At 42.5% G+C, this 24,477-nt stretch overlaps 1 protein-coding gene across 1 annotated transcript in view; it reads right to left on the reverse strand.

Annotated features, from left to right (window-relative positions):
* Positions 1-24,477, reverse strand: part of LOC122794947 (uncharacterized serine-rich protein C215.13-like) — a 796,115-nt gene that overhangs the window by 540,396 nt on the left and 231,242 nt on the right. The window contains exon 4 of the mRNA XM_044063540.1: positions 13,016-13,177. Coding sequence (XP_043919475.1) covers positions 13,016-13,177 — 162 coding nt within the window. The remainder of the gene's footprint in view (positions 1-13,015; positions 13,178-24,477) is intronic.

Genomic DNA, 24,477 nt, shown 5'->3' on the forward strand with positions numbered 1-24,477 from the left:
TGATTTAATATTGGAGATTAATAGCTTATTTGCTGAGCGAAGTGTTGCAAGATTTCTATATGGGGAGATCAGGTTAGAGAGGATTGGGGTATTGTTTGGGTGATGAAGAATATTATGTGAGATATAATGTGTCCAATTTATGAATTGGACACATACTTGACAAGTACTTATATGCATGTATTTGTGATGTGTAGCTATGCAAATGTAAGTATGTACATTTATAGATATATGACTACATATCTGGAGTTATACATGGCCATGTATATGAACAACCACATACGGGAGGTACCTGTACCGTTTGTATACAGGGGTTTTGTGCACCATTACGACGAGGAACATGGACGGGGTATACAATTTGTGGACATGTACTATTTGGAAGATGGCTATGAGGAAGCTTCATGGGAACATGTGAAAGGTATTTATTCCCGATAATGCACATGCCGGGCCAGTGTTAGAATTTTGGGTCCCCCAGCAGATGTCAAGCTGGGGGCCCCCCAGGCCCTTCCAGTCTATGTATCTCCCTGTCACGGTGACCCTTCCCAAGCAACCTTTTAGTTCATGCTGCACACTTTTAGGAGTAGTATGCACAGGCTGAACTTTAGATACAATATTCTTACATCACAAGACTTGTGTACTACACTGTGTTGGCCCATCTCACAAAATAGGGACATTTACAGTTACTGACATTTAGTTGCAGCAATGACATATTGCAGCAACTCTATGTACAGGTCTGGACTTAGGTGAAATAGTGCCCTAGGCCTACTGTTTCAGACCTCCCCCATACACACAATAGCCTCCAGTCTTCCCCATCCTCCTCCCCATCTTGGGCTCCCCATACCATGCACATTACATTTTTTCTTCCTTTTCTCACATTTTGCCTTACTTTTCAGCTTTTTCAAGAAGCTATAACTTTCTACATGCTCTGAAGTGCATTTTAAAGTATTTTTCTTTTTACACACCTTTTCATCCAATAATGGCTTGAACAGAAATTGTTTAATTATGATTAAGTAAAGAAATTGTGCTGCTGTTCAGCTTTAGTTTTCATTGCATCCTTTCAACATGCATTTCCTGACCAAAAACACTACCATAATAACCATTTATGAAATAAGAAAATAACTTCTTTATTTTTTTTCTTTCAAGGAAGACGCAAGTTGTACCCAAGGCTTAATGTTCAAATATGACAAAACAGTAGCTCACAATAAACTAACAAACCTTTGTTGTCTGGATACACAGGCCCTATCTGGGAACTGCCTGCCTCCCAGACCCTTCCAAAAGACTGCTTATGGATTTGTCTGGTGTTAGATTGGGATGAAGGCAGAGATTCAAATTGCCACAGTCATGTATTTCAAGGGACTGCTGATATACATATACATAGTACATCTCCTCAATCCTCAACCCAAACTGTCAAAGGCAGCCACGTGTATTTGTGTCCTGAGTGTGATTGTGAGGAAAGTGAATAATAATGATTACAGTAACGTATTCTACTTTGTTTTTCCTCCACAAGCTGTAGTAATCTCTTTTGTACACCTCTGAGGTATGTGAGAAAAGTAAAAGAAACAATGACCACACTGTCCTCAGCCCAAACACAAGCTTTAATGACCTCATGTGCACACCTCTATGATTTGACTGTGAGGAATAAAACCACATTCCCCTCATATAACCTACAGCAGCTTTCTGTACACACACATCTGAATGGGGCTGGTTTTAGAATGGGTGCAGTTGAGAGCAGAGGCCATTATCAGCTTTATCCTAACAGGGTCATATCACAGCCCTGTTCAGGTTAAAGATCATAATCAGAAAATGTATATATTTTTTTCTTCTCATTTTTCCTCAAACAACAGTGTTTCTGGGGCCCCCACACAATCAAGAATGATTAAGAGAGCCATCTATCCATTTACACAGTCTGGGGAGTAGGGATACCCCAGAGTCTTAGAAGATCTAAGTGTCTGAATGTTCTGGGATACATTTTATGAATTACTTTTGAAATATAATTTCTTGTTAGAATAATAATTTATGTGTCCTGGCATTACTGTTTGTGTGCACAGATAAATCTAACATTTTTTACAAACACACACACACACACACACACACACACACACACACACACACACACACACACACACACACACACACATACAAAAAGCCATAGCAATACTAGTTTTGTACTTATTTCAGCAATACATTGTGCAACACTGGTACCAGCACACCAAATCGGTGACTGTTGTTAAGCAGTCATCAAACAGCAGCAGGGATGGGTCACTTTTACTTACCTCGGTGAGGAGTAATGACAACCTGTCACTGTCTCTGATTTCACAGACCTTCCCTGATTTTGTACATAATTTTGTTCTGTCTTTTCTAACAAGTTTGATTTGCTTGCAAATCATTTGGGATTACAGACAGTCAATAAACCCAGACATTAGAGTTTTATACTTAATGTCCAAAAAAAAACCTCTTGATACAAAAGGTGTTATTCTATAATTTTGCATTGAATCAGAGTAATATTTAATGTGTGTTCCTGATTATGAGCCTTTACTCTGCTGTTATTGGTATTGCACTGAATTCTTCAGTAAAGAAGTTGAGAGTTGCAGTATCTGGTATTCTGCAAGTATTTATAAAACTCCCTAAAGGAGAAAACCATCCCTGAAGATGAGAAGTATTAGCTCTTCTTAAAATCCAAGGTATGCAGGGACCCTGGTCACACTGGGCTGCTGACCTCTCTAGTGCTTACCTTGCTCATGTTCATTATCAGCTTTATCCTAACAGGGTCATATTACAGCCCTGTTCAGGTTAAACAGAATAATCATGAAATTAATACACTTTTCTCCTCATTTTCCCCAACCAGCAGCAGCTTTTGTGGGGCCCCCACACAGTAAAGGATTATTTAGGGGGCCCCCTTGCAGCCACAGGTATTGCAGGTACTTAAAGCTGTATATGTTTTTAGTTTTAGTGTAGAGAATGTCCACCAGCAGGGTTTAACTAAGCCATGGGCACTATGTTAATGGTAAAAAATGTTTAATGGAATTGTGAGGGCTCTTGCTTGATAAAACACTGTTACTATAAGCAAAGATATGTTTGAATTTTAAAGGCGATATAAATAAGCATTATTACCCACCTGGTTTATTAATTATACAAGATCGATGTACTAGCTTTTGTTAGTTTAACAGACATGTTACAAAATATCAAGGTAACATAACTTGCTGTGGTTGGGGGCCCCTCAGGAACAGGAGGCCTCCAGCAACCACAGGGTTCGCTGGTGCCTAAAGCCGGCTATGTGCACATGGGGAGACGTGCGTCACGGTCAGGTGTTTAATCCCGTGTCGTAGGTTCTGCAGGACCGGGTGGAGGCTAAGCAGGGTTGTGGTCAGGTTCTGCTAATCTGACTTGTGCCTGGTAGGGTTGCCACCTTTTCAAATGCCCACAGTGGGACATGTTTTGTACAAACGTCAGAGTTTGCAAGGCAAAGCATATCCACAGCCAGTACATAGGACAGAACTTCACTGTTTTGCCTACATAAATGATTATTCTTGTAGCACTTTAGTTGCTTATTCTGTTTCTTATAACATTTAGGTGTTTCAGAAACAGAATAACTGTTTTATGCAACTATTACATTAAATATAGGAAATATGTTTGTCCTAATATCTCAGGACATTTGCCATTTTTCCAATTTTTATGCAGGACACAACTGGCCAAGGAGGGACTGTCCCTCGCAAAGTGAGACAGGTGGTAGCCCTAGTGCCCAGATGTCAATGGGGGTGGAAATTGTGTTATGCCACAAAGTCTAATATTGAGAACAGACACTTATCCCATGAGGGATGTCCAAAAATTTTAAATGACAGACCCCATTCAGCTGGCTATTCGAAAATGTGGTAGGGTTATGCATGCATGGGATACCTAGTTTGCAAGCCTGAGACTGACTAGGGTGCAACTGCCTACTAGATGTTGGTAGGGGGTGCAGAAATGGCGACAGGCTAGCAGCTCGAGTATGGGGGGTTTTAGTGGACGTTCAGCAAGGGAGGGTGTGCTGTGGAGGGGATGATGGGTATTCAATTATGTATCCAGGTGTGTTGGGGTTGGATGTCTCAGTTCAGGCCAGACCATTATGTGGGTGTGAGCCAGTAAAGTTTCTGTACATGTGTATCGCACATTTTAATGTTCATATGTTTGTGGGATTGTGTTCTGCAGTATGGCCTGTCAGGTTGTATTGCGGATGTGAATGTTTGTTCTTTGGTTTCCTTTCTGATTCACCCACTGCTCCCTCGTACACCTCCAGTTCACCTATTGTGCATCCGACCCAGTCTCCCCTTGGTGAATTATTACATTACCCGTCACCCCCCACCCTCATATTCCACCCACACCATCCATCCCTTCTCTGGTTGATGGCCCATGGCACAGACAACAGAACACATTGCGTACTCTACAAATCTCTGGTACCAATATGGTTGTGAGGACAACCCTGGCATATTTGATCTTCCACATGCTGTACTTCACTCACATAGGTACACGCAAATACCTATCTTTCATGACATAGTAGGTAGACCTGGGTAATACCCATTCATCTTTGGGCTGTCCTGACAGGGATGACCTGGACCGCGAATGGGCAGATATTGAGCAAATGCTCTGACCATTGGTAGGGTTGCCACCTTTTCAAATGGCCAAAGTGGGACGTCTTCGGGACACACATCAGATTTTACAGGCCGACACATGCCCACGGTCAGTACAAAGGACAGTACTTTACTTTTATGCCTAAGTGACAGCTTATTCTTTTAGCGGTTTAGTTGCTTATTCTGTTTCTTGTAACACTTGGGTATTTTAGATACAGAATTAACTATTTTATGGAACTATTACATAAAATATGGGACATAATTATGCCCTACAATCGCAGGACATTTAACATTTTTAATAGTTTTGGAAAGGACACAACTGCCCAGAGAGGGACTGTCCCTCACAAAGTGGGACAGGTGGTAACCGTAACCATTGGGCTAGGCTTAGTAAAGGGCAGTGGTGTGCTAACATGCTGCGTTTCACTTCCACTTGGTATAACAATCAACACTACAATGAAATACGGGCATGGGGTTTTAAATGTCATTTGTTCGAGGGATGGGGATGCAATATTTAGCTATGTGCCTTTGTGTTTACTTTTTTATTTTGGTGTTCACAAAACTGTCTTGTATGCTTTGCATACATTTCAGTATCCATGGACACTGACAGGAGTGATTATTATTAGAGGCATGCTGTACTAGTCAGCATTTTAGGTTGCGCGTCTGCAGCCGACATGTTCATGCCTCCGTGCAGCGCTTAGACGCGCCCCCTGCACTCGCAAATGTTTCCTATGCACGTGGACATTGCGGCAGTGCACCTTCATTATTATGTATGTGGTGCTGCTGCGCCATCTCTACGCAACATGGTCGGCACAAGGCTAACGCCATCCTTGCGCCGAGCTTCATGAATCCTGGGGATAGTTGCTGTCATCCAGTCTTTCAATACTGGAACGTTAGTGGAGCTCTGCAAGCATGTTTCTCCATCAATACAACGTTGCCCACATGGAATAGAGTTACCACAGGCAGCAGTCATGTTAATGTTCAGCTCCAAAGTCGAATTACCGCTTTTACCATGCAAGGCTGAGAAGAATAGTCCAAATTAAAGTTACTTAAAGTGTTCCATAGATTAGAAGACACCATTTCTCCTTCTCTCACTGTGTTCAACATACGTCTTGTGTCCCCAAGGTGCATGGTAACCAAAAAATCAACCTTTTGGCTTAAACTCTGAACAATATTTGTCAAGTATAAAACTGCATTTTGTAAAGCACTGAAGTCAGCGCTTTTTACTTGAGGTTCATTTGCGACTCCCAAACAATCCTCATCCGCCATAACAAACTGAAAAGCAACAGAAGACACAAAGAAACCACTGAAAGAACTGCAGCTGAGGATGGCTTTCTTTTGCTTTCTATTGCTTATCAGTAGGTTACCTACAGGAAAGATGAGAAACAAGCACAAATGGGAAACGCATGCAACACTACCATACCGGCTTATGTGTCAGCCTTAGGCTTTGGAATACTGGCCAAGGCTATTGGCGCCCCCATGGTGCCTTTTTTAGGGAAGTCTCAAAGGTGAATCCTACCTCCATAAACAGCACAATAGCAGAATCAATGAGGGTTATGCTACTCAACACCAGGGGTTGTGATCACAACATGCACACACTCACAGCACTCCTCAGTATGGACGTCAACATCTGTGCAGTAACTGAGACCTGTTTTAAGGCTCCTGAGAGCACACCAGCACTACCAGACTACAACCCATACCACACATTTTGGACACAGAACATGGACTGACACAGAGATGGAGGGGGTGTATCCATATTCATCAGTGATACCTACACCTCCAGGTTAGTGGGGCAGCATGATACCTCTGAGATCATCCATGTGCAGCTGACATCAGCCACAACTGCAATGCAAATTGTGGCCTGCTACAGATCACCCTCCATGACCCAGGAACACCACTCAACCTACCTGGAGACAGTGGAAAACATGACAGTCCTACCGCACACCCTGATATTGGTCAATGTCAGCTACCCTACCATTAACTGGGAAACTTACTCAAGTACTCACTTCCAGGCCCAGCGCTTCCTGGAATTTATCACCTCATATGCCCTGTATCAGATGGTAAACTCCCTAACGAGGGGTGAAAACATACTAGAAGTGGTAATCACCAACATGGGTGACAGGTGCACCACAGCGGAGGTAAACTGGTCACTGGTTAGATCTGACCATGAACTATTCATTGTTTCCACACCCAACCATCTCCCCCACCCACGGAAACCACAGTGTATACCTTTCCAACAGCTAAATTCACACTACTAGAGACAGGGGTGGGGGGTTTTGCAGCCCTCACGCTAAGGGAAAACACTGCTCAAGATACAGACAGATTTATAAATGCACTTTATAAGCACCTACAAGGATGTATGGATCGTGCCATCACTGGTAAACCAAGACTCACTCCTCCTAGACAAGGACACCAGTCTGGTGGACTCCTGCAATGAACAGGCTATACAACAGAAGTAGGACAGTAGTACAGAAAAACAGCAAATCCCACGAAGGGTAGACATCCATGACCAGTATTAGTAAGAAACGTACGTCCCTCATGAAATCATCCAACGCTAACATCAACAGGAAAATAGGCAAGGATTCAAAAGATAACCACAAAACCTTCTTTGGCTATGTCAAAGATCTAAGTGGTAACACATAGATTTGCACTGTGCCGGTGCAATATAGCACAAAATATACTGACCCTACTGATATCGCCAACATCCTTGCAGATACATTCAGTGCAAACTTCACCCCCTAAAAAGCCCACAAGAATACCCGAAAAGTACAGACATCAGAGACACACAGGTGGAAATGGCCCTCTCTAACAGCAATACACAGCATCAATGGAGGCAGATGGTCTCCCAGACTGCATCTTGCAAACACTACATGACAAACTGACCCCCAACTAATTAAGCTTTTCAACTACAGCCTCTCCACAGGCTGCATGCCCATACAATGGCACGTGGCAACGGTTATTCCACTCCACCAAGGTGGAAACACAACTGACCATGGTAACTACCACCCTATAAGCCTGACTAGCCTGGTCAGCAAAGCTATGGAGCACATCCTCATGGCACTCATTAACAAAGACATTGGTAACCTCCAAACACTTGACCCAGCCCAGGTCAGCTTTGTTGAGTGCAGTTCATGCCTACTGAACCTGTTTGACGTCTTACAGACAGTCACCAAGACATTAGATGAGGGGAAAGGTGGTACAGACATACTACCTGGACCTCACCAAGGCTTTTGACACCATTCCCCACTCAGGTATTATTGATAAACTCACCAGCCTGTACATACATCACAGGATGAGTTGCCAACGGGCTTACACACAGAATCCACATGTAACGACTAGCAGCCTCCAGGTCCAACTCTTAACCAGTCATAACTGGTGTCCCACAGGACTCAGTCCTGGGACCCCTACTGTTTGGCATATACTTCTCAGAGGTACAGACAAACACAGGTGGACTACAGCAGACCATGTTTGGCAATGACTGCAAACTGGGAGCCATACCTGACAGTCCAGCTGACACAGACATCCTTCAAGGGGCCTCACAGAGACCAGCACAGGGCGTCAAAGTCATGGACTCCAGCTAAGTGCCACAAACTGCATGGTCATTCCATTGTGGAATATTAAGCACCCACATATTAACACATAAGTGGCAGCCACTTTAATACAGACGATGTAATAGGGTATCTGGGGACTAAGGTAGATAGTGATCTCTCCTTTGACAATCATATCTCCAAAGTAGTTATGACATCCTTCTACGTAGGTCATCTGATTACTAAAGGGTTGGCATCTAGACATACTGAGGTTATAATGCCCCTTTACTCATCACTTATCAGTCCCATCATAGAGTATAATAACCGATTTGTGATGTACCTCAGAAAACACATCTAACAGCTGGAAGGTCCACGAATGTACCTCACCAAGAAGATTATTGGCCTCAAACATATGTCCTATGCAGCCAGACTGAATATACTCCTACTTTACTCAGTGGCATCTCATTTACTCAGAGACGATCTCTGCTGGCCAACAAAGCCATGTCAAACTCAGGATTAATGGATATGCTCCACCTATGGGAATTCATGTCACAGTGAGCCACATGCTGTATTGAGCTGAACCTTGCCACAACAATTACTGGAAGATGCTGGGAGGATGGATTCCAGTCACAGAAACTCCCCATACTTTGGAACAACATCCCTAATTACATTATACAGAGCCCCTCACTAACACTTTTCAAGAGAAACTTTGAAGAGTGGATGGGGAACAATAGATACACCTCAGGGATCCCGCCATTGGATCTGCTCCACAGAGGGACAGTTATTGAATCAATGGGGTGGCAAAAGCTGATACATTTTGGCTAGGCATATGAATGCCCTCAGGCAGTTAGCCAAGTACCTACCTAAGAACCTATGAACCTATACATACAGTATCAGCACATGCTAATAGCTTAATTTACTGTTCAGGTGTTGACTTACCTTGTACCAATAGCAGTTGTGTGTACAATAGTTGAGGGCTGCCTATGTTGGATGCACATTGTAGACTGCCTATACATGACAATTTACAGGTAGTCGTGTGTGTGCCATCCATTTTTACTGTGTGTGCAGGTGGAGAGTGGTGTCAGTCCCTAGGTGCCTACACTGTCAGTGTGTGTGCTATACGTTCCCTCCTTGCCAAGGCATGGGCATACTGGGCATGCCTCAGTCTGCCTACTGGGGCTGGCTCAGGGTATTCATGGTCTGAGTACCTCTGTGCCTGTGGGGCCCTTGGCAATGGTAGTGAGCTGTGAGGGCCATCACCATTCTGTCCCTGCTGCAGCTGTTTCTGCAGGATCATATTGTGTAGCATGGCACATACTATGAAGATGTGGGCACACATGCCTGGAGAGTACTGCAAGGATCCACCAGATATGTCCAAGCAATGGAACTGTGATTTTAGTATCCCAAACACATGCTCTATGATTATTCTGGTTTGTGTGTGTGCCTCAATTTGGCGTTCCTGTATGGGTGTGTGTGCATTTCTGATGGGAGTCATCATCCACGGGTCCAGTGCATAGCCAGCATCCCCCACCAGGTGGCCATATGGGATGTCCCCCCTGGCAAATACCTGATACAGCTGTGAGGCATGCCAGATGTGGGAGTTGTGATAGCTTCCAGGGCTGCCAGCACACACACCCATGAGAATGCCCTGGGCATTGCACACTACCTGGCAGTCAATGGAAGGGTATCCCTTGCGGTTTATGTAGTGCCTACCCTGCTCACCAGGTGGTGACTTGATGTGAATGTGCATGCAGTCTATTGCACTGAGTACCTCCGGGTATTCTGCCACATGGTGGAAGAGATGCATATTACTGGCCAACTCCTCCTGTGTTCAGGGGAAGTATATGTGGTCATTGGCATGTGGTAACATGGCATTCAGGAACTGATGAAGTACCCTGGATGCTGATGCCTGTGAGATCCCCATGATATCCCCAGTTGGCTTTTGAAAGATACATGTAGCTAATATTCTCAGGCTTACACATACCTTCATATCCACTGGGATGGGTTCCCCTTTGTTTGTTCTGGCTCTGAGGTGTGGCCGGCACAGCTCTACAAGTTGTTGTAGGGTGTCCCTGTCCACCCTGTAACACTCTACTATCTCCAGATCATGTAGCCCCTGGTAGGTTACCCTGGGTCTGAACACTCTTCTCCTCCTCTGCCTGAGGTGGTTGTGTGCATCATCCTCTACAGCACCTTCAGTCTCCAACACATGCTGTTGGATCAAAGCTATGGCAGCCCCTAACATGTACATACTAAAAGTTCCCTGTTTGTATACACCAATGGTGCAGAGTGTATGGGAATACACAAGTGTGTATGAGCTGCTTTCACACTTTATACTATTTTGCTATGGATGCTGCTGTCATTGGGTATGTATCAGCAATTCCAGCTGCAGGGTATCTTAATTATGGGTTTTGCAGTGAGTACTGCAAGTGTGGGGCCTTTAGTGTGGGTTATGCTTACCTGCCTTGATTAATCTGTTGCCCTTTAATTCACTTTTAAACCTGGATCCCCTCCCATTATCAGGCATGCATCCGCATGCCATCTTTCTTGTTTTGTACTTTCCCTACCCAGTCATGTATTGCAAAATGTGTCTTGTAGCTGATATACTGCAAATCCACTTTGTTCTGCTGTGACACTTTACTGTTTTCTTTGCAGTACAGCTCCTCCCCTTTCCTGTTCTGCAGGTAGCTGCTTGCACCCTTGTTAGCTGTTGTCAATGGCCCACCGTAGGTTCCTAGGTTTTAATTAGTTATTTCTACTCAAATTTCCCTGCTGCAGTATTTCCTTATTTCTTTCCTATATCCTTCCTGTTTCAGCTTTGGTGCGCACCGTGCAAACCTGTTTACTGGGTTTAAGCGTGTTTTCATCTCCATTCACATGCATACTCGGTTACCTTGTGTACTCTCAGCTAAGCAAAGCTATAGCCAGTTCGACACACCCCTATCCTGCAGCTTTGCTTAACTACAGGCAGGCTGGATTAGTAATGCTCCAATGTGCTTACAGCAAAGGTGGCACACTCCTCTCTTGATGTCATCTTTATCAGAAGGGCACACCTCAGTGTTATAATGCTACGCTGTGAGGTGCATCCTTACACCAGCGGGGAATCTGTGATTCACTATTACTCCTCTCATTTGCATGGTATTGCCTACTAATTCCTAGCTACCACGCATAACACTGCCACAGCCCCTTAACCACCCTTGCGCCATCGTGTAGTGTAGCATGCCTGCCATTCACTATTATGGGGAAAATCATGATATGTGTTACATTGCAGTTTTATTCTATATTTTTTCTATTTTCCTTGCGATCCTTTTTGCGCACCACTGCCCTGCACTTCCACTTTGCGATAGTGCGAATATAAATATTAAATGTTAGTTTTATATTTTGTACATTTTTTTATGCCAATGGCTATATATTTAGCCATTGGCATATACTAACAATATAATACATGTGTTTGGTCGGCTGTCATGGCTCTGATTTTATGTTTGCAAAAATGTAAACCATTTTTTACGGTTTACATTTCTGAATGCTTACACTACACCTGCACCACTTCCTGGATCGCTACATACCTTCATTTGCATGCTACACTGCCGCACATGGGTTAATTAGCATACAGGACCCGAGAGCTCTGCAGGCATAGCGTACGCTGGTAGTGCACGTGGGAACAGCTCATACCTGGATCGCTCGCCGGCCATATTTGGTGTTGGAACACCGATGCTATGCCTGCACCTGGCACAAGCTTCATGAATCCCGGGGAGACAGGCTGAATAGAACCTGTATGAATTCTTTGTGAATCAAACTAGTATTGCATTTCTCTAGAATAAGCTCCAAATCCATGTGAAGCAGAGTTCCTACTTAACCAATTTAAGTGTAATTTGGACAATTAGATGGGGAACAGGAAATTCATCCTTGATTTGGCACCTACTGTACATTTGTAATGGACACAGGCAGCCTGTAAATAGTTCATCTCCCAATCCCCTGCTTACACTTACCAAGAGTAACAGAACTTGTTAGAGACTTGTGATGCATGGCTAGACTTGAAAATGTCCCGGTCATCATTAGTTTGGTACACATCTCTGAACCTATTTATATAGATCATGCAGCTTGTGTGACTACTTTACAAATGAATTTACTATTGCATTTATAAAGCTCCATATTTTTCCTAAAAAAATATAGTAAGCATATCAAAGCACCGCTACATTAATCATATGTAAGCATATCAAAGCACCGCTACATTAATCATATTTATAAATAGATATTTTCACTGTAACCTAATATGAATATTTTATAGCATTCCCTAATTTGTCTTCATGGATATAGATCTAAAATCAAAGGACATGTACAGCATTGGGTGCAGCTGTGCATGTGTAGGTGCATTAGTATGTATCTCTGGACATAAAAACAATCACAAAGCAAACACACGAAAACAACACTGTCTCTGTGATTTCTTGAGCCACTGTACAGTATTAGTTTAAGGTGGTTAAAACACAGTATCCCATCTCTTGTCTGTTTTTTTTACTATTGCCATTTGGGAAACAAAAGTGTTTGCTGCTTCCTCGATGGCATTTTTTTTTTCTTTTATTCTTGTATATCACATCCTTTGCTGGCCTTTTCTTTCTTTTGTAACATGAATTTTCTACCATCATGTACTTTCAAGCATTTCAATACTGCACCAATAAAATGCTTGCAATGTTGTCCTTTTATATATATATATACAGTTGCAAAGCACCATCATTTTTATATATAACATTGCTGACTCCATAGTTATAATACCAGAAGTTGAAATGTTTCCCTTTATTTCTACTACTTATTCTTATTCACAACAGACTTTGACTTTTGTACTCTGCCCTGACTATAAAAACAAGGGATAAAAACAATAACCAGAAAACTTACCTGTGGAAATCACTGCAGACGAGATATTTCCTATGTCAGATAAAGAAATATTTACTGGTAATGGATAGGACAAATTATTAAATAATTCCATCAGCTGCTTGATTTTATCTGGTTGTATATTAATCTGAATATCGATGTCATATGTGTAAATAGCACCAGCATCTGTAGTTGTTCAAAGCAAAAGAACACAAAAATGTATCAGACTGCTATTATTCAAGCTAAGAAGCAATAACAACAAAGTACAACAAAATAGAACTATATCATGTTTTCAGTAGTACAAACAATACCAATAAGTTTACATAAATTATAATACACGTTTCCTTCCACAAATCAGTCTCTGAGGAAGCCAGTCTTTTTTTTTTTTTAAGAATATTTACTCACACTTTCTGGGTAACAATGTTTTGCACTAGCATTTTAATGTTACTAAAATAAAAGTTGTCTAGCATGCAGACTACAATGCTATCATTCATACTGGTCAGATATGAGGATTACTTACAGTACAATACTAAGTGAAAAACTTGTCACTAAAATATAAAATACTGAAGTGAACAATGGGTAATACAATACATAAAGTGTATGAACAATAGCTGATATTCACAAATGTGGACTCCTGAACACCCCACCTCTGAACCCTAAATTGAGCACCTTCTCCTCTAAGACCAGCCATGTCTAATCCCAATAATAGAGCAATGGAGAATGATAATTTCCAGTCAATTTCTATCATGTTTATTGGTAGTGCGCAAAACCAAGAGACGATGTCAGATGATTTTCGTGATATTAAGTGGAGAGCAAGAGTGCAAACAGAGGAGAAATCATTTTTGACACTGGAAGGTTAATCTGACACTTGACATTAGTATGAGGGTGTCTGTTGCTGTTACTGTTAGGTGAATTAATTTTGGAGAGATACTCTTCTAAAGAGGTGATTTTCCATCTTTGCCACAGAAGAAGTGTTTCTCACACACGGTCATGCATCACTGATAAATACAGAGGACAGATAGAGGTGTTAATCACGTCTGTGTTTGACCTGACAATGTCCTTGTATATACATTCACTTGTGTATGTGACTTAAGTGTGAAGGCCATCCAAGTCCAGAAAGCAGAATTATGCTTATAGAAACATAGTAGACAGTATATCATCAGTCATACATCTGAACCTTCAAAACACAGTAAGGCCGTGTTATCCCTCATACATATAATTCATATCAGCTCTTCTACTTTAACTGTTATCAGAAGTACTATTGTTACAACTGTTTTCTCTTTACACTCTTCCATTGCTATTTTCCTATTGTCAGTGACACAGGAGTGTAAGCCTTCTAGGATGGCCGTCACACACCACTAGGGGAGTGCAGGACCCCATTTAGACATGCCTGGCAATTGCATAACATTATTTGCTAGCACTTTTAGCATTTCAGTAACAGTTGGCTAGCAACGTGTCATTTGCCTGATGTTTTGTGGGTGGGGGAGCCAAGTTCCATTTCTGTGTTGGCACAAACAAAATTGGCTATTGTTATTCTCCTTGTTTTGGATCCAACCTTGCTTTGTGTGTGATTGGAATATGTTACAACCACAAAATTCCTATTTTTATATCTGAATACCTTGACTGTATTATGCTTCTACAGTGGGTAGCAGTGCACCTTTTGTGTGATATCTACTTAGGACTTTTGATTATGTAATATTTCTATGTATTATCCTTCTGCTGTGTTTTATGTCACCTAGGACTATGGCACCCAGATGACCCAATCCCCGGTAAACCACCCTTCAGTGATCTTGAAAATGAAGTCATTCTGATAGTATTTAGGCAACATGGTACCTTCCTGCTTGAGAGAGGCCATGAGGATATCTTGCAGAATGGAAATTTGGCAACAGATAATGGCTGATGTGAATGCAATAGATGGTCAGAGCAGGACATGATGTCACTAGCCTTGAGGGGAGCAGCTGCAGTGGCCTGGGAATGGATGGCTACTGGGGAGGACCATGCTACAGAGCCACCACTGACACCAGTTGAAGAATTGCTGTCCACCATCAGGGAACCAGACAGTTCATTGGAGAGTGCAGAACAGCATGTCATTGATGCTAGTGCTGCTGCTTCCATAAGGACAGCTATGTCACAGGAGGATGTTCCAGGTAGGCTTACCTATCTCAATTGTTAACTACATATTATATAGTAAAATATTGACATCAATACTTACATTCTGTGTAATGCTAATTGTTTTTTTTCGGGGGGGGGTAGTTGTAAGATTAATACAGTTAACAACACATTCTGGTTGATTACATATGGGCTTGGGGTGGACATGTCATCCAAGTTCTTGTTAATAGTATTGTTAATGGACATATAACTGGCAACAATTTAACCCCTGTGTTACTGTTACTTGTGATGATGGTGTCCTTACCTTTTGCTTAAATTCTTCCAGGACCATCCACCATAGGGAGAAAAGAATCACCTGCACATGGTAAGCCAAATAATTTTATGTCAGTACTAATAGGCAATTCAAAGGAATGTTATTTTGTGATGTGGATGTCAGGACTGTTGTGTGTATTGGTGTACTGCCTGTAATACTGGCACCCCTGTTATTTTGTTAGCATGTATTGAACTTTAGTAGTGCAGGTTTTAATTGCTTTCCTGTGTTTGTTGCTTATTATCACAGGTGATTCTGACAGTGGAAGTGTGGGGCTCCTACCACCTGACCGATAATCAGCAGACTCTGATGATGATGGTGGGTAAACAGAAGCACAGTCTTAGAGTGCAGAGGTTGAATCTGACACAGAGGTTGACATTAAGCCATCCCCTGTAATTCCATCAGACACAGCCAGTAAGCCTACACCAACCCAATACAGTGAGCCCTCAGATATTGGACAGGTGGAGTGTAAAACACATGATCAGGGTAGTGTGGTTACTGTAGCTTCAGTGTCCATTAACTCTGGCAGTAGTGAAAGTGTGGGCAAGGTGTATACAGGAGAATTGTTAGGGGTGCTCGGAGAGGCCTACAGTCTATCCTCCACCTGAGCCTGGTATGTCTTCCGGTGCCACTCAACATATGTTTAGGGCCATCATGGAGATACAGGCACATTCCAATAGATCTTCCACTGAAATGCTTAGGGTTATAGATGTGGCACAGACTAACAGGTGTGACTGTCTCCACTATATAATTGATTCAGTGAATCGGATGTATTACATGTTGAAATGGGCAGTGTCTGTGATGGAACTTCTGTTGGCAGGGCAACATCCACATGGGTGTAGGTCAGCCACATCATCTGATGTTAGCTGATGTGGCTGTGCTTGATCAAGCTCCCACAGTGACACTACTTCCACTGCTCCATCAGTGGTTGGGGTTTCCACACGTAGACATGGCAGGCCATGGGCTCATGGTCTGGGTGTACTCCTGAGGAGGGCTCATACAGCAGACATCAGCCACCTTCAAGTAGCAAAATTGCATCTGATCATGGTTGTCGACATGCCAGTTTAATTCCTGGTAGAGGCAGTTCTCAGGGTGCATGATGACAATGATGAACTGTCACCTCTACCATGCATGGCTCCAAATCTGTCTGACATACCATGATGTAGAGCTAGCAAAGTGCTTGGCTGTGTTCTTGCAAACACAATAATTTCACCTGGAGGGCTCATACAGACACACACATAACAGTGAAATGGGTTGATCGTGAGGCATAAAGCTCATTGTGTCTCAGTGGACATTTTATACTTAATCCAAATGTCTGCCTTTCTCTCTCTTACTTACTCACACACACTGACTACCTTTTGTGTCAGTCTGGGCTTCCTGACCCCCAACACCCTATGCAAATGATGGTAACTTTGCCTTATCCTTGTTTTCTGTCTTTTGGATTCAGGGATACACAAGTCTTTTGTCTGATGCTCAGGGTGTATAGCTGACAATGCTTAGTATGTACTTGTTTATGATGCTGATTTGCTAATTTTACTGCTTTTTTACAGGTTTTTGTAATGCCTACATGCCTCACAAATGTTTACAGCAACAAAACTGTTCTAGTCTGTAAATAAAAGTAGGACAAAAAGCTGAACAATAGGGAGTTTTTTCAAGTATTTTGGTCTTACAAACATAGACAGTTGTTAGAATAACAGTTTTTACATCACTATTTTAAAATTGTTCTAAGGGATATGAAGTCTGAAACTGAAATGTGTGTCATTAATGTCTAACTATACTATTTCACAATTTGCCAGTACAAAAGTATGAGGCTGAAATGAGGAGATTCATTGACCATCAGTACTTGTGAGAGGTATGAATGTGTGCATCTTAGATGCCTGAGGCCTATTAATTGATATAAGACACATGCATTCACATAACTCTCTGCTGTCACATGTGAAAGTCATTGCTGTACAAATCACCCAACTTTTACTTACTTACATTACCAAGTAACAAAATGCAAGGATATGCCATTCATTTGTATTATTCCACAATTCTGGTTTAACACTCCAGGTTCAACACTTACATCTTCTCAGTATGATGTTGTGAAAAATGGCACAGACTGTGGAGATTTCTATACATGTATGTGGCTTGTACTGCAGGGCTACCCCAGATGTATCTAGGAAGTGGAACCATGACTTCAGTAGCACAAACACACGCTCTATGATATTTCTGGTTTGAGTCTGTGTCTCATTATGCCATTCTTTAGTGGGTGTGTATGCATTTCTGATGGGCATCATCAGACACAGTTCCAGTGCATAACATGCATCCGCCAGCAAATGACCCTGTGGGATATCACCTTTAGTGAACATCTAACACAGTTGGGAGGTGTGCCAGATATGTGAATGGTGGTAATTGCTTGGATAGCCAGCACACACATTTAAGATGATTCCTTTAACATTACACATGACCTGGCAGTTGACAGAGTGGAAGCCCTTTCTATTGCTGTATAACCTGCCCTGTTCCCCAGGTGGTGGGTCAATTTCTATATGTGTACAATCTACTGCACCCATTACTTCAGGGTAGTGTGCTATAGGGTAGACCTTTTGCAAATTTGTGGCCCTGTCCTCAGTAGTTTGTAGAAAATATATATGGTCACTGGCATGTTGTAGCATAGCATTCAGGAAGTGATGGAGGATCCTGGATGCTAATGTCTGTGAAACCCACAGCATGTCCCCTGCTGATCTGTGAAAGGTACCTGTAGCTAAAATGCTAAGTGCTACACATTCCTTTATCTCCACTGGGATGGGCTCCCCTTAGTTTGCCCTGGCTCTGAGTTGAGGACAACAGAGGTTGCAGAGTTCCTGTAGTGTGTCTCTATCCATGCTGTAATGCTCTACAATGTCCATGTTATGCAGATTGTGATAAGTTAATCTGGATCTGAAAACTCTTCTCCTTCTTGACCTTGGTCTATTAGCAGCAGCAGCAGCATAGACTTCTGCTTCTTACATATACCCACGGATTAAAGCAACAGGAGTCCTTAACATTCTTTCTGTATAGACTCCTTTACTTGGCTATATTCCAGTAGGTTTTGGAATTCACAGGGAAAACCATCACTGAGTCTTCACAGTTGCTTTATAGCTTGTTGAATAGCTCTTCCATCTTGGATTGGTTAATTAACATACAGTTCAGATGATTATGTTGTGATTAGCATACCGTGGTGTTTAACATGGTTGTGCAGCTCCACACACCATGTAGAGACATTTACTGAATACAACATGGTGTTAGTAGACCATGTAAGATTTATTGAATTTAGCCCATTTGGATACAGGACATCATTATCCTTTTGGGAAAACTTGACAAGGCTTAGAAAGGACCACTGGATCATTAGCCCATTAACAATCTATGAACATATGGATCTATGACTGTATCTCAACCTGGTCTGTGACATCAGTAGGACTTTTTGGTGGGACAGATTTGTGTCCCAGAGACTCCCCCATCTGTGGAACAGACTCCCTCTCCATGTCAAGCAGAGTACCTCATTATCCCTTTTTAAGTGCAACGTGGATAACTGGATGAGAAAAAGAAAATATACCCCTGGGACTACATCTGTGCTCCTGCTGGACTAGGGCATCAGGTGCTGATTTGTCTATACATGGGCTAAACTCTTGGCTAGGCTTATAAGACCCTCAGGGCGAATAGCCTATTAACTTCCTATGATCCTATGATCCTATATACATTTTTGGCAGTCAGAATTGTGCTACAGGCTATACAAGTTCAATTCATAAGATCCAGTCACTGCCACCAATTAATTTGTGAGGCACAGGTATATAATCTCACCTGCTAGAACAAATTAATATGTGGTGCTCAGAGGCCTTGCAGTTTAACTCCAACCACCACCCCTGTCTATTTTTGATGGGATACAGAGCCAGCAGTATGGGGTTTGACTTCCCCACTGGTATCTGTTAAATTGCAAAGGGCAATTGGCACTAAGGGTATATGGTAAATATGAAATGCTGCCTTGAAAACCTACTACATACAAGTAAGTTCTGTTTTGTACAGCTAGAGATCAGAGTTATAATCACCAGCTGTGCCGGATTTCACTTCTCTCACATTGCATCTGGTACCTTCTAGTGTCTAACTGACAGTAATTGAAACTTCACCAGAACTACTCAACACACAATATTTTTCAAAATATGGTGATAAACTGAGAGCCAAGAATTTATAAGCTACCTGTGTCCATAAAGGGTGTGGGTGCGAGGCCCAGTATAAATTTCCTATTCCCCATCCACTGGTCTAAGTTGCACTAAAGCTGGCTAATAGATGAATTCAGCTTCACATGGATGGGTGTTCCACAGGCAGGACAGTCTCTAGGACACATATCTGTCACTCCAGCATGCTCTGTTTAACTCCCAGACAAACTTTAGGTACCTAGACCTTGTATTTCTGGTACTCTTTGACTTACAAATATGTAGGAGATTCGTAAGTGTGGGGTTTGCTGATGCTCTGTATGCCAGGCAGAGATCACCCCTGAGAAATCAATAGGAGACTGAGTAGAGGGAAGGGGCTTTAAGTCATTCTGCATAAAGCAGAGTTCTTATACCTTGTATTCTTTTTGTAAGGAACTGATGAGGTCACTCTTATTGCTGCATATGCCTGGCAAGGTACATACCAAAGGGAGACTTTATGATCTGTCTAAGTGTGGCATATGGTGGGACAATGACGTCTTTGAACCTAGATGCCATGCCCTTACTTATAAATTGCACAACATGAAAGAATTTCCTCACCCCTGTGGCCACATGGTGGTTGAAGGTAAGAGTACAGTCTATGTGTGTACCCAGATCCCTTACCACTGGGTCAACTCTTAGGGATGTATTATTAACATAGCAATTAGCCAGGATGGCTGACTTCCCAAAGGGTACAATTATACATTTCTTAGCATTGAGTTTAAGACTATGGCTTTGGCACCATTTGTTAGTCAGTGATAGACCTTCTTGAAGAAAGGTAGTGTCTGCAGGGGAGTGGATAATAGCTCCCAACTTGCAATCATTGTCAAACTTAGTCAGCCATAAACTTTCAGCATTTGCTTCCATTTTAGAAAAGTAGATGCCAAAAAGGAGTGGGCCCAGTATGAATCCCTGGGGACTCTGCTAGTGATTAGCCTCTTGGTGGAGGTGGCCTCACTTATTTTGACCTCCTGGGTCCAATCATTGTGCCAGTTAGCTATCCACAGGTGATAAAAGGGCTTATACTTAAATTAGTGAGCTTGTCTATAATGACTGAGTGGGATATTGTATCAAAAGCTTTGTCCAGGTCGAGGTAAGCTGTGTGAATATTCTTCATTCAATGCTTTGGTGACCCTCTCAAAAATGTCCACCAGATTTAGTATTTATGACCTTCCTTTAACAAAGCCGAACTTTGATGGACCCAGCATTTGCAAGTTACCTATGTCCTCATTTATCAAGTCAATGATGATTCTTTCCATGGCCTTACATACGAGGATGGTAAGACTTGAGGGTCTGTAGTTACCACGAACAGTGGTTGGACCTCATTTGTGCAGGGGAATGACTGTAGCCATCTTCCATTCCTTGGGTACAAAACCTGACTGAAGGCACCAGTTGAAAAGTGATTCAAGTGGACAAGAGATGTCATGTTTCATGGCATTTATTAAACATTCTGGGATGATGGGGTCCATGGATACAGAGTTTTTGACACTGGAAAGTGCATTGATGACCTGTTTCCTAGTAATGGATGGGGGATTGTGATATTCAGTATTTCCTTTGGAATATCGGGGGGGGGGGGTAATTTGAGCTGAACCTGTCAGACAAAAGGTTGGCAATAACTTCCAGTTCAGTGTGGCCAATAGCACTTAAAATAAGTTCTGCACAGTGTTGTGTATTTTCCCTGAGGTTACAGACATATCTGTAGAAAGCTTTGAGGTTGTTCTTTACCTGAAAAGCTATTTTTTTCTTCAAATTTAACCTTTGAAGTATTAATTATCCCTCTTATCTGCCTGTTTAGATTGGTCAGGGGGCTTTTAGTATGTATGGCTTTGTTCCACAGAGATTCCTCACCAGGAGAATCCAGGGCCTCAAATATCTACCCTATAGGCCAAAAACCCTGCCCCTCTACTCTGTATCATACAGACTCCTCAGAGGTGACCTCTGTCTGGCATACAAAGCAATCTCAGACCCTACCTTGATGGCTGCATATCCACAAGTCAAGCTCCACTCGAGTAACCCACACTTGTGACCACATCCTGGACTGTGAAATCAATAGGGCTTGTTGGTAGAACAGATTTGAGTCCCAGAGACTCCCAGAGACTCCCCCTTCTGTGTGTCCCAGAGACTCCCCCTTCTGTGGAATAGACTCCCTCTCCATGTGAAGCAGAGTACCTCATTAACCCTTTTTAAGCACAACCTGGATAACTGGATAGGAAACAGAAAATACACCCATGGGATTCCACCCATGTCCCTGCTGGAGAGGGGCATTGGGTGTTGACTTGTAGGAACATGGGCTAAATTCTTGGCTAGGTTTGTAAGGGCCTCTGGGCCAATACCCTAGTAACTTAGTATGATCCTATGATCCTCCTACACTTAGCCAATATTTATTTCTTTTGTTGTATAACTGATTGATATTGAAATTAAACCAGAGTGGCTTGCCATTTCAGTTTGCCTTATTCTTAATACGAATGGACACTCTGCACAGCTGTCAATATGGCTGCACAGAGGTTTTGTAAATAACTCATCATATGCTATGGTGTTTACTGGGTTTCAGGGTGCTTAGAATTTAGCCAAGGTGTTGCTTAGAAGAGAGATGTTATCCCTGGAATAGTTCCTACAGGTTTTTGTTTTCAATGGATCCCCAGATTTTACTTTTATTTCAAGTAATACTGCCAAATGGTCAGATCTGACAAATGAAGACATTACATTGGGTGAGGAACATTGCCCCCCCCCCCCCATGTTCAAGAGTACAAGGTCAAGGATGTCTGTACCACTGGTAGGAGAATAGCTTCATAGGTTCATAGGTGTTTATTAGACTAATGACCACAGGGACTTTTATAAGCCAAATCATACATCCCAAATCTCAGACAAATCATGGTATCATTGGTAAGTGTAAGCAGGAGCTTGAGAAATAAAACATTTACAAGCAGGGGCCTAGCAGATGAACCATTGGCAGGCTGCCTGTGTCCATTAAAGATGCAGGTGCCAAACTAGGGGTGACTTTCCTGTTCCCAGTCCAGTTGTACAAGTTACACTTCATTAGGTTAGGGAGAACCTCTGCTTCACACTGAGAGGGAGCATGTTTCACAGACAGGGTAGTTTCTGGGATACATATCTGTCTTTCCATCTGGTCCTGTTTATATCACAGGCATGGTTTAAGCCTTTAGAATGGATAATTCTTGTGCTGTTTGTTTTGAGGATATGTAGGTAGTCCATTAGGGTTGGATCAGAAAATGCCCTGTAGGCCAGGCATAGATCTCCCCTCAACACCCTGTAGGAGACAGAATACAGAGATAAGGCCTTGAGGCAGTCTGCACAGGACATGTTTCTTATGCCCTGTATTATTTTAGTGAGGAACCTCTGTAGACATTCCAATTGTTAGATATGCCTGGTTAAGTACATAACCAAAGGGGGCATTGTACTCAAAGATAGGTCTGATGAATGCTGAATACAATGGAACAGTGATTTCCTTGTATCTGGATGCCATAGCTTTGTTTATAAGTTGAGAAACATAGAATCATTTCCTCATTACTGAAGACACATGATAGTCAAAGGATAGATTACTGGCTATATGTGTCCATGAGTCCCTGACCACTAGGTCAACTCTAAGGGGTGTGTTGTCAATATGGTAGTTACTAGGGGTGGATGACTTCCTGAAGGATACTATTATGTATTTCTTGGCATTTTGTTTTAGTCCGTGGCTCTGACAGCAGTCATTTGTCTGTGTCAGCCCTTCCTGGAGAACATTTGTGTCAGTGTGGGATTCAATGACAGCTCCTAATTTGCAGTCATCTACAAATTTAGTCAACCAAAGCCTATTGATATTGTCTTTGACTTCAGAGAAGTAAATGCCAAAAAGGAGAGGTCCCAAGACTCATCCCTGGGGAACTCCACTTGTTAATGACCTCTTTGTAGAGATGGACTCCCCAATTCTAACTTCCTGTGTACTGTCTTTGAGCAGATTGGCTATCCACCAGGTGCCATAAGGGTTTGTACCTAACCTCTGAAGTTTGTCAACAATGCCTGAGTAGGATATTATGTCAAATGCCTTGACCAGGTCAGGGTAGACAGTGTGGACTATTTTGCCCTCCTCTATTGATTTGGTGACCTTCTCAAAGAACTACAAAAAGATGAATAATCTGCCCTTGATGAAACCGAATTGGGCTGGGTCCTGAGTCTGGGTTTACTATATTATATTGATCATTTCCATGATAATTCATTCCATGGCTTTGCATATGAGACTGATGAAATGTATGGGTCTGTAGATTCCAGGGTCTGTAGATGGCCCACCTTTCTGTAGAGGAATGACTGTTGCTGTTCTCCATTCATGAGGTAGAAAGCCTTTTGGGGGGCTACAGCTTAATAGCAATTCTAGAGTGCCTGATAGGTGTCATCCGTGGTGGTGCAGTGGTAGCATTGTTGCCTCACAGCAAGAGGTTCTTCTGTTCGATTCTCGGCTGGAGTGTGGGGAGTGCCTTCTGTGTGGAGTCTGCATGCCCCCCCCCCCGCAGTTGGGTGGGCGTTTGAAAGACATGCATAAATGGGCATGCCTTTATTGAAGGTTGGACGTCAAGCTGGCACCTCGGCGTTCTTGAAAATCTACTGCCAATCATTAGCGGACTGGACTTCCGCTGTGGCGACCCCTAACTGGGAAAAGCCGAAAGACAAACAACAACTAGAGTGCCTGATGGGTCATGCTTCAAGCTATTTAGAAGGCATCCTGGGATATTATCTGGGCCCACTGATGCAGTGTTCTTGGCCTTAGAGAAGGAGCATTAAGGACCTGTTCCCAGTTGATAGCAGGGGGAATTATATTTGATATTTCCTGTTGATGGGGAGAGAGGAGTAAAGTTGGAGCTGAATTT

Source organism: Protopterus annectens, chromosome 2.part1 (assembly GCF_019279795.1).
Source record: "Protopterus annectens isolate FY-2018-M chromosome 2.part1, PAN1.0, whole genome shotgun sequence".
NCBI classification, from domain to species: Eukaryota; Metazoa; Chordata; order Ceratodontiformes; family Protopteridae; genus Protopterus; species Protopterus annectens.